General features: G+C 51.7%; 2 protein-coding genes across 4 annotated transcripts in view; one reads left to right on the forward strand and one right to left on the reverse strand.

Annotated features, from left to right (window-relative positions):
- Positions 1–131: 131 nt before the first annotated feature.
- On the forward strand, positions 132–2,420 carry CUNH16orf86 (chromosome unknown C16orf86 homolog). The gene is made up of 4 exons (XM_021667069.2): positions 132–233; positions 444–670; positions 1,034–1,254; positions 1,356–2,420. The coding sequence occupies exons 1-4, from the start codon at positions 132–134 to the stop codon at positions 1,757–1,759; spliced, it is 954 nt and encodes a 317-aa protein (XP_021522744.2). The 3' UTR covers positions 1,760–2,420.
- Positions 2,421–9,640: 7,220 nt separating this feature from the next.
- Positions 9,641–16,615, reverse strand: part of GFOD2 (Gfo/Idh/MocA-like oxidoreductase domain containing 2) — a 52,285-nt gene continuing 45,310 nt past the window's right edge. For 2 of the 3 annotated variants that reach the window (XM_012468187.2, XM_012468189.2), the window contains exon 3: positions 9,641–11,180. In XM_012468187.2, the coding sequence (XP_012323610.1) occupies positions 10,282–11,180 (899 nt within the window). In that variant the 3' untranslated portion in view covers positions 9,641–10,281. The remainder of the gene's footprint in view (positions 11,181–16,615) is intronic. The other variant, XM_064383192.1, reaches the window with a different exon arrangement.

The following is a 16,615-nucleotide window of genomic DNA, read 5'->3' on the forward strand; positions in this document are numbered from 1 at the left end:
CCGAGGGTGGCCGCCGGTCTCGCTTCCCAGTTTTGTCCTCACTTGCTGGCCGGTCTCCGGGGTCCGTGCAGGGCCACCATCCAACCCCTCGGGGTCCGCCCCAGTCGAGGATGCACTGAGCCCGCGCAGCCATGGCCTCGGCAGGGGCGGAGAGGCGGTCGGGGTTCCAGGAGGCGACGGTTGTCGGGCAGGCACTGCTCGCGGAGGACCCTGGCCGCACTCAGACCTCTGAGGTGACCATCAGGCTGTTTAGCATTCAAACACGGGGCCGCAGAGCTCTGAGAGGCGGAACTCTGAGGGCCCCGACCCCCTAACTGCCGGGCTGGGCTCTCCAGGAGGGGAGAGGCACAGGCTGTTTCGATGTCTAATGTTAGGTGTTCAGTGACTGATCCCTATATCTTTTGCCCGGCCATGGTGACCGATGGTCTGTGTGTCACCTCTAGTGTCCAGTGACGGGAGACCAGTTCCTGGTGCCAGCCCATGAGGCCGGCGGGACCCAGGGTGAAGACCAGCCCCCAGCAGGAGCCGCCTCAGAGCCGGAGCTCCAGGAGGAAGGACCCAAGCTCGGGGAAGAGAGGCCCAAGCCGGAGGCTGGGGCACTAGAGGAGAGAGGCCCCAGGCCCGTGGTCTCTGTAAGGCCCGGTCATGGTCCAAAGAGGAAGCCTGTCAAGTGAGGGGGCTCTCGGAGGGAAGGAGCTGCAGGCCCGGGGATGGGGCTCACACTCCAGTAGGATTCCTAAATCCTGCACTCCTGCAGGCGTGATTCTTGTGTCCACCACTACTACCATCACTCCCCTCTCCTTCTGTTCCTGAAGACCTTCTCCCTACTACCCCCGTGTAGGAAGTGGCAGGAGAGAGGGGGCTTCAGGGTTTGTAGGGGACTGGGCTCACCTGGCTCTAAGCCTCTCTTGGGCCTGGGGCCTCACTGACCAGGAACGGGGCAGGCATCGAGCCCTGGGGTGGTGGGCAGGCTGGGCTATTCCCTGGGCCAAGGCTGGAGCCTAGCTCCTCAAGTATCTTGTCCCTGGCTCAGGTCCCTCAGCCTCCCAGGCCACCGTGCCCATCCGAGGGCTGAAGCTGAGCTGCCACCCAGGCTGCTGCTGCAGGAGGAGGAGCCAGAGGGCAGCCAGAGTGAGGTCTCACCATCTGCCAAACAGCACAAAAAAGCCAAGAAGCACAAGAGCCTGAGGGCTCCCTTGCTCCACGCTGCGGCCAGCACGGTGTCTGCACCCTTAGAGATGCTGGGGCTGGAGCGTGAGTGGCAGTCCCTGAGCTGTTCCTTCTCCCCCTGCCTGTGGGGCCTGACCTGGCACAACCTGGCGCTCCAGCCTCCGCCGTGCCCCGGGTCTTTGCAGGAAAGGCCCAGCGCCTGCGGCCCCTGTACCAGTACATCAACTATTGCAACCCCGAGCTGAACCAGGTGGAGGAGGGGGACAGGGAGGCCGAGGTGGATGCAGAGGCAGGGCTGGCCCTGGTTCCTGAGGAGGCAGGTATGGAGCAACTGCAGGCCTTGCTGCCCTTGGCAGGTAAGCTGGGCCCAGGCCTCACTTTGCCCTGTCCCAGTCCGTTAGTGCCCCCCACCCATGCTTTGGCTTCCCTTGGAGAGGAGGCTGGAGAAGAGCCTGGGGGCCTGCCCAGCTTGGAGATGAGTGACCACCTCAAGGCCGAGATGGAGAAGTCAACCCAGGTGGACATCAACAAGATGCTGAGTGTCTGCACTGCTCCGCTTGTCCCCCCGCTCTCTCCTCAGTACAAGTGACTGTCCTGCCCCACTGGTGGCTCCCCTCCTTCCAAGCCTGAAGTTGGCTTCAGGCTTCCTGTGGACCTAGGTCCTCTGGTGGAGGGGGCAAATTTGGTACCTGCCGTCACTTGGGATTTTGCGCTTGCTGAAAATAAAGATTTTTCTTTTTCAAAGACTTTGTGATTCCCCAGATAGGTTGCCTGAACTGGGAAAGAGGATGGAGGACTCAACAGTGCAGGTTTTGCATCTGCATCACCCATGACCTTGACAATGACAGATTCTGTCGTGCCACTCCACGCCTTCCTGAATCGGGATGGGCCTGGTGCTGTGCGTTTAGGTGAATCTGAGGGTCAGGCGGCTAACTGGGTGATGAAGAGGGAAGTGAGAAGGAGGAACTTGGGGCAGAGAAAAGAAAGGGTCTGTCAGGTCATGAGAAGCAGGTGTTTGGTCCTGCTCTCTGTCTCCAGAGGAAAGGCCTGCATTTGTCTCACCTTGAGGGGATCAAAACTTGGGATCCCCTAGGAAGTGGCAAGAGTTCATTTGCCTGTTGCAAGAGTGACAGCTTTGGGATGTTTTCCACTCATTGCCAGACCATAGCTGGACCGGACCTTGTCCATGGAGTAGCTCCTGGTCACAGGTGATGGGGCATCAGTGCTGTCCTGGCAGGGTTGGGGTGGGAGGGCAGTAAATGCATCTGGGGTCCTGAGACCAAGCCACTGGATGACAGCTGTGTCCAACCATCAGGGATTTCAGGGAAGAGCCAGCTGGTGCTGACCATTTTGGAAACTGTACATCCTGCTGCCTCCTGGGCCTCCTCTGTGTTCCTTAGACACTGCAAACAGACATAGGAAATTTCAAGTTCATGGATAATTTCCCCTCCCTCCAACTGCTTTTCCTCCTGTATCTCATCTGTGCAATTGTTTAAGCTAGAATCTTGGGTGTTACCCCAGAACCTATCCTGTTCTTTGTTCCCTGATTCCTACAAGCTAAGCAGACATTGAGGCCAGTGGACATACCCTTTCAGGCTGAGAACCTCTCAAACCCCATAGTCAGCACTGTTGCCTGGGCCACTGTCATCTTCGAGTGACAGCCTCACTGGTCTCTGTGTGTCTTCCCTTGGCCCACAGATCCATCCAGTGGCCCTGTGACACACACCTGAGCCCCCGATGGTGTCACTCCCCCTTGGGATCCTCCTTCTCTTGCCCTAGGCACCTTAGAACTCAGTGACTTCCCGTATTTCCCTGAGCAGTTTCACATTTTCCTTGCTTCACTCTCTGCATATGGGGCTTCCTCTGCCTAAAATGCCTTGATTCTCACCTCTCCCCCTGGCTACTGCATACACACCCTTGAAAACTTGGGGCCCTGCTTCCGGGAGAGCCATGTTGCCCTGCATTGTAGCACCTACACACTACTATCGTGGGCTATAACTGTCTTCAGAACTAGACTGTGAACATGTCATTGCATCACATCCACCTAGCCAGAGGGCCCCCTAAAAGGCACCAACGTGAGGAGACTAAAGTGAGGAAGCTGCAGAGAGGGACAGGCCAGAATCTGAAAGGCTGAGGCCATCCCAAGTCACAGTTATATCTAGGTTCCCTGGAGTATGGCCTGGCAAGGTCACTGGAGGTAGTAGGGTGGGCAGGTTCAGGTAGGAAAAGCAGGGGGTCTCCTTTCCTGGCATCATCCCAGGCTGCTCCCTCCTTTGACAGGGTCACTTGGATGCTCACTGGCCCCATTGACCTTTTTTCTCTTTTCTCTTTGAGACAGGGTCTCCCTCTGTTGCCCAGACTGGAGTGCAATGGCACAATCTCGGCTCACTACAATCTCTACCTCCTGGACTCGTGGGATCCTCCCACCTTAGCCTCCCGAGTAGCTGGGACTACAGGTGTGCGCCACCATGCCCGGCTAATTTCTGAATTTTTTAGTAGAGTTGGGGTTTTGCCAGGTTGCCCAGACTGGTCTTGAACTCCCGGACTCAAGTGATCGGCCCAGCTTGGTCTCCCAAATGTCCCAAAGTGGACTTTTTTTTTCTTTTTCTTTTTCTATTTATTTTTTATATATATTTTTAAAGATGGGGTTTCACTGTGATGACCAGGCTGGTCTTGAACTCCTGACCTCAGGTGATTCATCCACCCACCTTGGCCTCCCAAAGTGTTAGGATTACAGGCGTGAGCCACCACGCCCGGGCTTTTTTTGTGTGTATAAAGAAAAAGAGGTTTAATGGACTCACAGTTCCACATGGCTGGGTTTTTTTTTTTTTTTTTTTTTTTTTTTTTTTAAGTTTTTGAGACAGAGTCTTACCCTGTTGTCCAGGCTGGAGTGCAGTGACACGATCAGCTCAGTGCAGACTCTTACTCCTGGTCTCAAGCCATCCTCCCGCCTTAGCCTCTCAAGCTGTTGGGATTACAGGCATGAGTTATCGCACCCAGCCTGGGGCAAGACATTTATTTCTTTTCTGCTATAGACTTCCCTGGGTAGTGATACTGTCCACGAGGACCGTGCAGATCAAATGTTGTATACAGGAATGAGCACAGATTCTTCAGGGTTTTTCAGAGGTTGAGGGCCCTTCAAGATAATTAATTTTTTTTTTTAAATCTAGACAAGATCTCACCGTCACTTAGGCTGGAGTGAAGTGGTGTGATCATGGCTCACTGTGGCTTTGACCTCTTCGGTTCAGACACCCAAGTAGCTGGGACTATAGGTGTACACCATCATGCCTGGCTAACTAAAAAAATTTTTTTTAAAATTTGAGATAGAGTCTCACTCTGTTGCCCAGGCTGGAGTGCAATGGGGTGATCTTAGCTCACTGCAACCTCCACCTCCCGGGTTCAAGCCATTCTCCTGTGTCAGCCTCCCAAGTAGCTGGAATTATAGGCATGCACCATCATGCCTGGCTAAGTTTTGTATTTTTAGTAGAGACAGGGTTTCACTATGTTGGCCAGGCTGGTCTCGAACTCCCGACCTTGTGATCTGCCCACCTTGGCCTCCCAAAATCCTGGGATTACAAATGTGAGCCACCACGTCCAACCAAAAAAATTTTTTGTGGAGGTAGGGTCTCTCTATGTTGGTCAGGCTGGTCTCAAACTCCTGACCTCAAGCATTCTTCCCTCCTTGACCTCTCAAAGTGCTGGGATTACAGGCATGAGCCACCACACCCAGCCAAGACAATTGAGCTTAACCTCCTTGCTTTATGGTTGGGGAGGCAGAGGCCTGGAGAGAAGTGGCCTTGCATGAGACCACACCCTAGGATCTGGGAGCCCCTGTCTAAGTTTTGCAGGATCTGCACACCTGGGGACTCTCTGGCTAAGGCCTGACCCAAGAAGGCCTCCATATCTTTGTGTGGTCTCCAGGGCTAGAAGTGTGAGCAAGGCCAGCATTGATAAGGAAGAGCTGGTTGCGTCTTCTCACAGGTGAGACAGGAAGTAGAAATCGTGGGAGAACTAGTCTACAATTCCTGAGGCCTATTACCCAATGGACTTGTCTAAGCAGGGTGGGTGATAGGAGTTGCAGAAAGGATCAAGTCACTACTGCTCCTAGAAGCTAACTCTAAAGGGGAAATGCTACATGATTTAAGGAGATATGTGTATATTTGGGAGGCTGAGGCGGGAGGATCACTTGAGCCCGGGAGTTCAAGACCAGCCTGGGCAACACTTTTCCCTGTCTCAAGAAGTAAAAATGGGGCCGGGCACGGTGGCTCACACCTGTAATCCCAGCACTTTGGGAGGCCGAGGCGGGTGGATCACGAGGTCAAGAGATCGAGACCATCCTGGTCAACATGGTTGAAACATCATCTCTACTAAAAATACAAAAAAAAATTTAGCTGAGCACGGTGGCACGTGCCTGTAATCCTAGCTACTCAGGAGGCTGAGGCAGGAGAATTGCCTGAACCCAGGAGGCGGAGGTTGCGGTGAGCCGAGATTGCACCATTGCACTCCAGCCTGGGTAACAAGAGCGAAACTCCGTCTAAAAAAAAAAAAAGAAGAAGAAGTAAAAATTACGGCTGGGCGCAGTGGCTCATGCCTGTAATCCCGGCACTTTGGGAGGGTGAGGCAGGCAGATCACAAGGTCGAGAGTTTGAGATCAGCCTGACCAACATAGTGAAACTCTGTCTCTACTAAAAATACAAAAATTAGCCAGGTGTGGTGGTTTGCGCCTGTAGTCCCAGCTACTCAGGAGGCTGAGGCAGGAGAATCGCTTGAATCCAGGCAGCAGAGATTGCAGTGAGGCGAGAACATGCCATTGCACTCCAGCCTGGATGACAGAGTAAGACTCCATGTCGGGAAAAAAAAAAAAAAAAGTAAAAATGATGCAGCCATAAAAAAGACCAAAATTGTCTCCTTTGCAGCAACATGGAAACAGCTGGAAACCATTATCCTAAGCAAATTAACACAGGAAAAGGAAGACAAATAGCACATGCTCTCACTTATAAGTGGGTGCTACACATTGGGTACACATGGACACAAAGATGGGACCCACAGACATCGGACTATGAGAGGGGGCAGAGGGGGGTGGGGTGAGGGTTGAAAAACTGCCTATTGAGTATTATGTTCACTACCTGGGCAATGAGACCAATTGTCCCCCAAACCTCAGCGTTACGCAGTATACCCATGTAACAAACCTGCACATGTACCCACCCGCCCCGAATGTAAAGTAAAAGTTGAAATTATATATTCAAAATAAGTGCCCAGTGTGGTGGTTCATGCCTATAATCCTAGCATCTTGGGAGGCCGAGGGTGGTGGATAACTTAGGCCAGAAGTTCAAGACCAGCCTGGACAATCTGGTGAAACCCCATCTTTACTAAACATACAAAAATTAGGCCAGGCACAGTGGCTCACACCTGTAATGCCATCACTTTGGGAGGCCAAGGTGGGTGGATTGCCTGAGGTCAGGAATTCGAGACCAGTCTGGCCAACATAGTGAAACCCTGTCTCTACTAAAAATACAAAAAAATTGGCTGGATGTGGTGGCATGCGCCTGTAACCTCAGCTACTCAGGAGGCTGAGGCAGGGGAATTGCTTGAACCAGGGAGGTGGAGGTTGCAGTGAGCTAAGACTGTGCCACTGCACTCCAGCCTGGGCGACAGAGTGAGACTCCATCTAAAAAAACAAACCAAAACTAAAACAAAAATTAGCCAGGTATGGTGGTGGATGCCTTTAGTCTCAGCTACTTGGGAGGCTGAGGCAGGAGAATCACTTGAACCCGGAAGGTGGAGGTGGCTGTGAGCCAAGGTGATGCCACTGCACTCCAGCCTAGGTAACAGAGTGAGACTCTGCCTAGAAATAAGTGAATGAATGAATGAAAGAGACATGCAACCTCAGTGCAACCGAGGACCAAGGCTGTGGGACCACAGGTTGGGGGGTGGCTACTTTGCTGAAGGCAGAAGTGGTGACCAGGCAGCCCTCTAGCTGACTCCTGAGGGAGAGAGGTGGTGCCTTCCAGGCAGAGAACATGCCAGGGAGGAAGCCCTGCTAGTATGGAAGCTGCCAGGCTGCAGGAGGACTGCGCAGTGTGACTAGAGTGGAGGGCATGGCCATATGGAAACCAGGCTGGGCAAGTCTGAGGGTGAGGAGGTGGGGTGTGGACAGGGAAGGATCTTGGCGTGATGTTCCAGAGGCTGCTTGGACTGCAGGGTGAAGGGCAGAACAGGAAAGAAAGCAGCTGCCACTGTCTGGGTGAGAACAGGCTTGGATTTGGCTGGAGGTTGAAGAATAAGCGACAGGTATTTTAGAAGTTCTCAAAAAAAATAAAATAAAATAAAAGGCCAGGCGTGGTGGCTCACGCCTGTAATCCAAGCACTTTGGAGGCCAAGGCGGGCGGATCACCTCAGGTCGGGAGTTCAAGACCAGCCTGACCAACATGGTGAAACCCCGTCTTTGGAAAAAAAAAAAAAAGAAGAAGTTCTCTTCTGGTTGCTATATCTGACAAGCAAAGCTAACTGCATTTTTATTGGCCTGGAAAAACTTAATTTTAACCTGAGGAAGAGCTGGTAACATCCTGAGATTTGGAAACATGTCCTGGGAGGTGCTACTGCCTTCTTCCAGGAGGGGGCGCTGCTGGACAAGTCTGGAACCAGTTGTGGGTTCAGTCACCCGTGGAGACCAGAACCCTGTGGGCTCCCTTGGCCATAGGCATCTGGGCACATCTTTATCATCCCGTGTGGGACTGACCAATTCTGATGCCCAGGAGATACTCGATGATAAATACGTCTGAGGGAAGGGGCCATGCACCCCTCTGGCTATGGATCTAGGCTCTGGGAATCCCCTCAGAGGAACTGGGGTCCTCATTAAAGTAGCTCTGCACTAAGCCCACTGCACTCCACCCCAGCACATTCTGGGAACCCGAGTGCCATTCTGTTCTGAGTCGGCCCTTTCTTATGTGGTAGCATCTAAGTTGGGCTTGTACTTTCTTGGTCAATTCCATTTTGGAGTGACCTCGACATCCTGGCCACACATGGGAGGACTGAGCTGAGCTAACTGTCCCAGGGACAAGGGGGCAGCCTCCCCTTTAACTATCGGTGTCCTGCCTGGTGGTGCGTGCTATCTGCACTTCACCTCCTAGTTCAGGCCAGGCCGAGGCTCCTGCCACAGGGAGGGGCAATGCCTGGCCCTTGGGTCTGAAGACTTCCCAAGTGCTGGGAGGAGGTGTGGTTGAAGATCAAACACTGTGGTTAGATAGTCCTGACCAGGCTCCCGGCTCTATCATGTACAACCCACAGAAGGCAAGTAGCTTTGCCCTCTGTGCCTCCGTCTTATGATCGGAATGATGGGAATATTTACTATAGTACCGTCAGAGTGGTTTGGAAATTAAATAATAACACGTTTGCCCCGAGGGTCAGCATGTAGTAGGCACACTCCAACCCTGCCCCTTGTTATTACATCTCACACGGACGTCTGAATCCAGGACATGACAGGAAAACAGGCCTGGTGACTTCTAAAAGGGGTGCCAAGAGGAAGAGGAAGCCCTCCCTGGGCTTTTCTGGCCAGGAGCCCAGGGCAGGGAAAAGGGCGGAAAGTTAGAGAAGGGAACAGAACTTGGTCCAGGCTGAACGTTCCTGGCAGGCTGGTCAAAGCAGCAAAGGGGAGGGCATGTCCTTTCTCAGCACCACCCCTTGGCCTCTGGTGGAGGTGGGTAGAAGGCTACTCCTGTGCAGTGCAGGTCCAGCTGCAGCTGCTCCACAGGGCATGCCTGGAGCTCTTCCTCCTCCTTCTCACCCTGTGCCACCTCCCTGAAACCGCTCATCCCGCCACTTCGAGGATGCTCCGGCAGCCAACACCGTGGCATTAAGAACAGACCCCTCAGCCAAGCGTGGTGGCTCACACCTGTAATCTCAGTACTTTGGGAGGCCAAGGTGGGCAGATCACGAGGTCAGGAAATTGAGACCATCCTGGCCAACGTTGTTAAACCCTATTTCTAAAAACATTAGCTGGGCGTGGTGGTGCACGCCTGTAGTCCCAGCTACTCAGGAGGCTGAGGCAGGAGAACTGCTTGAACCCAGGAGGCAGAGATTGCAGTAAGCCAAGATCACACCACTGCACTCCAGCCTGAGCAACAGAGCGAGACTCCGTCTCAAAAAAAATAAAAATAAAAAAACAGATCTCTCCTGACCTCCAGCCCAGAGGGGCCCCAAACTCTCCTGCTATCTGCTGAGACACGGAGGCCCAGCAGCAGCCCATTAGGAAGTCCTGAGTCCTGTTCTCTGAGAAAATCTTTTCTTTGGAGGCTCTTGGGATTTGGCCATGAGGGAATAGGCGGGAGACGAGGGCTGGCAGGGGCACCACCCAGTCGGCGGTGATGACCCACAGCTGGCTCTGAGCTGCTGTGGAGCCATGAGGAAAGAGAAAAATCACCAAGCCTTTCAGTATTAACGAAACCCAACCTACCAAAAACCACATGCCATGTCCTATTTTCTGAATTATTTATTAACGTTTCTCAAGATGTTCTAAAGCCCTCCCTTGCCTCCTCTTTGCCAAATCAGGGCCCTCTGCCCCAGTTCAAAAGCCCGAGAGCTCAGTTAATAAAGCAAGCCCTTGTCCCCACCTGGGAAGGGGCTGGTAACATGGGAGGGCAGGTAAGGGTCCCTGAGGGTCAGCTTGTTGCCCTCACCGTTCCTGAGATGCCCCAACCCAAGAAGGACATGGAAACGAGACTTCTAGTCATTTCTCCTCGGGCCTCAGCCGAGCTGCCTGGCCCCTGTTGTGCATTCTCACCCTGCGTGGACTGTGGATCAGGCTGAAGGGCCCACAGGGTGAGCCTCTCCTGGTCCCACTCACTGGCATTGCCATGAGGAGACCCGGCCACAGCTCTACCTTGTGCACGCTGTGCTAGCCTGGCAACAGGAATGTTTGCCACCCTGCAAGTCTAAGGAGCAGGTGAGCTGCTGGCGTGGGGGGTGGGGGCGAAGTCCCAGGACCATCTCTGGCTTCACTCAGACTCATTAAATGAAAGACACTGTCTCTGCTAGGGCCAAGCCCCCATAATGTCTGGCTCCTGTTCCCCTCCCTGGTCCCTCTGTCCTATGGCAAGGAGCCCAGGTGCAGGCTCATAGGTTGTTCCGCTGAAGCGCTTCACACAGGTTCTGGTTGGCGTCAGGCTCCTCCGTCAGCACCTCCACAGCCTCCCACTCCCCGGATCGGCTGGACCTCTTGATGGCATCCACCACGCTCTGCATGTACAGCCCATCCTCGAAGGAGGCAGCCATGGAGACAGGGGCGCGATCCCAGGTGCGGCGGTCACTCTGCCCCTGGAAGGACTGGCGCAAGGCCTGCACCATGTACACCATGCCCTTTAGGTACAGCAGCGGAACGTCCTGGGGTCCCTGCTCAGGCAGCCCTGTGCCCACAGCCAGCGAGTCCCTCAACAGCAGCTCCTCTTGAGTGGCAGAGTTCTTCTGCCCGTAGAGGTCGGCTCCTCGGGCGACGAGGCGTCCCGCAGAGCCTACCACCATGACTTCATGCACAAAGGCGCCCGGCATGTTGAAGTTGAGTGTCACTGTGCTGCACACACCCCCACCCATGAGCATCTGGAAGAAACAGAAGTCATCGCTGGTGACGTGCCGGATGCCATGGATGGCAGCATTCTGCCTCACGAACGTCTTGAGCAGCCCATGTACCTTCTCTGCTCTCCGGCCGGTCAGGTGGGTCAGCAGGTCCACGATGTACGTCCCCATGGTGTGCAGGCCCCCGCCACCCATGAGCTCATCACAGATCCAGCCATAGCTGGGGCTTAGCAGGCTGCCTGAGTAGATACGGGCATCACAGATCATCACTGCTCCCACGTAGTGCTCCGAAATCAGCTGCTTCATGCGCACGAAGGCAGGCAGGAAGCGCAGCACGTTTCCCACCAGACTCATCAGCTGCGGGTAGTATCTTGAGGCTGTCACCATCCGGAAGGCATCCACTGATGTTGCTGCCTTCTCGCAAACCACATTCTTCCCAATACCTAATCACAGGACACAACAAGAAATCTCAAGGTTCCAAAGGGGAATCTCCAGCATGTCCACCTGCCCTGAGGATTTTGGACTTTCTGCCTTACAACTGCATGAATTTCTTTTTTGTAGAGGTGGGGTCTTGCTATGTTGCCCAGGCTAATCTCAAACTCCTAGCTTCAAGCGATCCTCCACCTTGGCCTCCTGAGTAACTGGGATCACAGGTGTGTACCACCACACCTGGCTAATTTTTATTTTTTGTAGAAACGGGGTCTCCCTCTGTTGCCCAGGCTGGTCTTGAACTCCTGGGCCTAAGTGATCCTCCTGCTTTGGGCTCCCAAAGTGCTGAGATTACAGGTGTGAGCCACCATGCCTGGCCCCAATTTCTCCAAATAAATCTCTCTGAAACACCGTATTGGTTCTGTTTCTCTGGAGAACCCTGAATAATACAGGTGGGCACACTTCATGGATATGTCTCTATGCTGTCATGCATTTACTAGGTCATCAGCTTGGGGCAAGGGAATCTAACCTATTTTCTAGGGGATGGGCTAGTCAAAACTGCCACCCTTAGTCAAAACTCCAGAGAGGACCCTAAGATTCCCTTGCAGATTGTTCTCTGAAAACACTGGTCCAACAAGTTAGAGTGGTCCAAAGCTAGAAAATGCTCAGCTCCAGTAGGAGGGGAAGGAAGTGAGAATCCCCTTTCTGCCCTTACACCCATTCTGGGTACGTTGCAGCTGGCACACACCCAGAGCTAAACAAAGTTGGACAAAGCCCTGAGGAAAGTGCTAGAGGATGAGCAGCTGGAAACTGAAGGGATGAATGCTGCTCCATGTTTCAAGATGAAAGCTCATGAGGACATGAACAGCCACAAGACACTAACACCTGCAGTGTTCCTGCGAGCTTGATGTTGTTTGAATTGGAGGAAATCCTGTGCTAATACCTTAGTAAGCCAGGAAAGGTAAAGACACCCAGGCGGAAACCCACAAAAAAAACCCTCCAATGTCCAATTGCTTCTTGGAATAAAAGCCAAAGTCCTTACAAAGGCCCACCCATAACGTCTTGATATATGATCTATGTATGCTTCCAAAATTTTCCTTTTTTTTTTGGAGACGGAGTCTCGCTCTGTCACCAGGCTGGAGTGCAGTGGCAAGATCTTGGCTCACTGCAACCTCTGCCTCCAGGGTTGAAGTGATTTTCCTGCCTCAGCCTCCCAGTAGCTGGGACTACAGGTGCATGCCATCACGTCTGGCTAATTTTCGTATTGTTAGTAGAGAACGGGTTTCACTATGTTGGCCAGGATGGTCTTGATCTCTTGACCTTGTGATCTGCCGGCCTTGGCCTCCCCAAGTGCTGGGATTACAGGCATGAGCCACCGCACTGGGCTTCCTTTTTTTTTTTTTTTTTTTTAATTGAGATAGAGTCTCACTCTGTTGCCCAGGCTGGAGTGCAGTGTCACGATCTCTGCTCACTGCAACTTCTGCCTCCCAGGTTCAAGCGATTCTCCTCCTTCAGCCTTCTGAGTAGCTGGGATTACAGGTGCCCACCACATGCCCAGCTAATTTTTGTATTTTTAGTAGAGATGGAGTTTCACTATGTTGGTCAGGCTGGTCTCAAACTCCTGACCTCAGGTGATGTGCCTGCCTTGGCTTCCCAAAGTGCTGGAATTACAGGCGTGAGTCACCCAGCTCAGCCCAACACAGATTGTATCTGATGGCTCACTGCAGGGTGCAGTTTACCCTGATGGACCAAGATGGATTCTGTTTACACAAGCTCAGGAGGGGAACTCATTTGGCCAGCTTCCAGCAGAAACAACGGTAACTACAATCAATAAATCTTGCAACCAATAAATAAGAAAACTTTATAGTAATGGCTGATGTCCCACATGATGGATGGGTCCCAGGACAACTGACTACCAGGAAGAGTCAATTATTGGTGCTGGACTCAAGCTTTGGAGCCAGAAATTCTTGTGTGCAAATCTTGGTTCTCTCACTTCATTGCTAGATGACCTGGGAAATTTCTAAACGTCTCTGGTTTTTTGTTTACTGCTATAGATGTAAAGTGGGATTTTACAGTTACAGGGAAGAAAGGAGAACTAAGTCAACCAAAGCAGTATATATAAAGTACCTGGTTCAGCACAGCTCTGTCAACAGTATATTTTATTACCATCGCCAAGGGAGGGATTCAGCCAATGTCATAAATACAGAGAAAAAAAGCCCATTGTGACTTGGATTTTAAGACTCGGCTGGGTGTGGTGGCTCAAGCTTACATTCCCAGCACTTTGGGAGGCCAAGATGAGAAGATCACTTGAGTTCTGGAGTTTAAGATCAGCCTGGGGAACACAGCAAGACCTCATCTCTATTTAAAAAAAAAAAAAAAATAAGCCAGGCATGGAGGCATATACCTGTAATCTTAGCTATTTGGAAGCTGAGGCAGGAGGATCCTCTGAGCCCAGGAGATTGGGGCTGCGGTGAGCTATGTTGAGCTACTGCACTCCAGCCTGGGTGACAGAATGAGATTTTGTCTCAATAAATAAATAAATAAGTAAAGACTCATACAGAAAGTACATTTCCTAGGTAAATAATTTCTTTGTTCTGTATTTTGAAAATCTGACTTAGTTTCTTCTTCTTCTTTTTTTTTTTGAGACACAGTCTCGCTCTGTCACCCAGGCTGGAGTGCAGTGGTGTAATCTCGGCTCATTGCAACCTCCACCTCCTGGGTTCAAGGGATTCTTCTGCCTCAGCCTCCTGAGTAGCTGGGACTACAGGCGCACACCACCATGACCAGCTAATTTTTGTATTTTTAGTAGAGATGGGGTTTCATTATGCTGGCCAGGCTGGTCTCGAACTCCTGACCTCGTGATCCACCTGACTCAGCCTCCCAAAGTGCTGGGATTACAGGCATGAGCCACAGCGCCTGGCCCACACTCTGTCTCTTGAAGAAGAAACTAGGCTCACACCTGTAATCCCAGCACTTTGGGAGGCTGAGGCGGGTGGATCACGAGGTCAGAAGTTCGAGACCAGCCTGGCCAATATGGTGAAACCCCATCTCTACCAAAAATACAAAAATTTAGGACAGGCGCAGTGACTCATGCCTAAAATCCTAGCACTTTGGGAGGCCGAAGCAGGTGGGTCACCTGAGGTCAGGAGTTCGAGACCAGCCTGGCCAAGATGGCAAAACCCCCGTCTCTACTAACGATATAAAAATTAGCTGGGCGGCTGGTCCGAAAGTAGTGAGTTATCTCAATTGATTGTTCACAGTCAGTTACAGATCGAACTCCTTGTTCTACTCTTTCCCTACTTCTCACTACTGCATTTGACTAGTCTTTAAAAAAAAAAATTAGCTGGGCATGGTGGGGCGCTTCTGTAATCCCAGCTACCTGGGAGGCTGAGGCAGGAGAACCCCTTGAACCCAGGGGGCGGAGGTTGCAGTGAGCCCAGATTGAGCCACTTCACTCCAGCCTGGGAAAGAGCAAGACTCTGTCAAAAAAAAAAAAAAAAAAGCCAGGCATGGTGGTGTGCACCTGTAGTGCCAGCTACTCAGGAGGCTGAGGCAGAAGAATTGCTTGAACCTGGGAGGCAGAGGTTGTAGTAAGCTGAGATCACACTACTACACTGCAGCCTAGGTGACAGAGCGAGAGTCTGTCTCAAAAAAAAAAAAAAAAAGACAGGTTCTTGCTGTCACTTAGGCTGGAGTATAGTAACATGATTCTGGTTTGCTGCATTCTTGGTCTGGGCTCAAGGAGAACCTTCCCCGCAGCTTTCCAAGTAGCAGGGACTATAGGTGCATGACACCACACCCAGATGACTTTCAAATTTTTTGTAAATACAGGGTCTGGCTACACTGCCCAGGCTGGTCTCAAACTCCTGGTCTCAGGTGATCCTTCTGCCTTGGCCTCCCAAAGTACCAGGATTACAGTCATAAGCCACCATGCCCCGCCCATATGATTTTATAACATCTTTTTAGAAAATCAAATTTTCAGGCTGGGTGAGGTGGCTCATGGGTATGGCAGTGCACACCTGTAGTCCTAGATACACAGGAGGCTGGGGTGGAAGAATCACTTGAGTCCAGGAGTTAGAGGCTGCAGTGAGCTATGATCAAGCCACTGTACTCCAGCCTGGATGACAGAGCAAGACTCTGTCTCAAAAAACAGAATCAAAATGAATATAGAGGAGTTGTTTTATTATATGTACTGTTTATTAGGTCTCTCCGAGAGTCAGGCCCAGCCTGGCCCCCTGATAGCTCACATCCTGACCAAGCCCATAGGAAACAAAATGGTGCCTCTGGTCAATCCTTCCAGCTCCCCTCACTTCCTACCCCCACCACTGCCACCTTGACCCTGAAGAACCCCACAGAGCATCTGTCATTTATACTTAAAGGCATTTTAGGTCTGAACTCCCAGGATTATAAACCTCAGTGCTATAGCACAAGAAAGAAGGCATTTGGATTGGTAGTCTATGACATCATCCAATCACTTCAATTTATGACACAATCACTTCAATTTATAACACTCTTCAGTGTTTGTTTTTTTTTTTTTTTTTTTGAGACATGGTCTCACTCTGTTGCCAGGCTGGAGTGCAATGCTGCGATCTGGGCTCACTGCAACCTCCGCCTCTTTGGTTCATGCAATTCTCCTGCCTCAGCCTCCCGAGTAGCTGGGACTACAGGCTTGTGCTACCACACCCAGCTAATTTTCATATTTTTAGTAGAGATGGGGTTTCATCATGTTGGCCAGAATGGTCTCGACCTCTTGACCTTGTGATCTACCTGCCTCGGCCTCCCAAAGTGCTGGGATTACAGGTGTGAGCCACCTCATCCAGCTAATATTTTGTACTTTTGATAGAGATGGGGTTTGATCATGTTGTCCAGACTGGCCTTTAAACTCCTGAGTTCAAGCGATCTGCCCGCCTTGGCCTCCGAAAATGCTGGATTAGAGGTGTGAGCCACCTTGCCTGGCCTTGAATGACAGTACTTTTTTTTTTTTTGAGATGAAGTCTCACTCTGTCGCTCAGGCTGGAGTGCAGTGGCACAATCTCGGCTCACTGTAACCTCCACCTCCCGGGTTCAAGCGATTCTCCTGTCTTAGCCTCCTGATAGCTGGATTTATAGGTGCATGCCACCACATCTGCCTAATTTTTTTGTTTTTAGTAGACACTAGGTTTCACCATGTTTGTCAGGCTGGTTTCGAACTGCTGACTCAGTTCGATCACTCAGGTGATCTGCCCACCTTGGCCTCTCAAAGTGCTGGGATTACAGGCAGGAGCCACCGTGCCCAGCCACAATAGCACTCTTAAACTTAGGACCCAGTAGTAGCAGCACAGGACTAAAAGGCCATGTTTAGTTAAACAGGCTCCTGCGGGCTAGCTGTACAGGGTCTTTGGGTAGCCATGAAAGACATGTCTGAGTTTATCTAGCTCTTCTGCCAGGAAGTCAAGGGAGATTAGAGAAG

The sequence above is a fragment of the Aotus nancymaae genome, unplaced genomic scaffold, assembly GCF_030222135.1.
Source record: "Aotus nancymaae isolate 86718 unplaced genomic scaffold, 86718_ANA_hifiasm-v0.15.2.pri h1tg000030l, whole genome shotgun sequence".
In the NCBI taxonomy this organism is placed as follows: Eukaryota; Metazoa; Chordata; class Mammalia; order Primates; family Aotidae; genus Aotus; species Aotus nancymaae.

Coding starts and splice junctions, on each gene's coding strand:
- CUNH16orf86 (XM_021667069.2), top strand. CDS start 132: ATGGCCTCGGCAGGGGCGGAGAGGCGGTCGGGGTTCCAGGAGGCGACG. Junction 671..1,033: donor CCAAAGAGGAAGCCTGTCAA/GTGAGGGGGCTC, acceptor TCCCTGGCTCAG/GTCCCTCAGCCTCCCAGGCC. Junction 1,255..1,355: donor AGAGATGCTGGGGCTGGAGC/GTGAGTGGCAGT, acceptor GGGTCTTTGCAG/GAAAGGCCCAGCGCCTGCGG.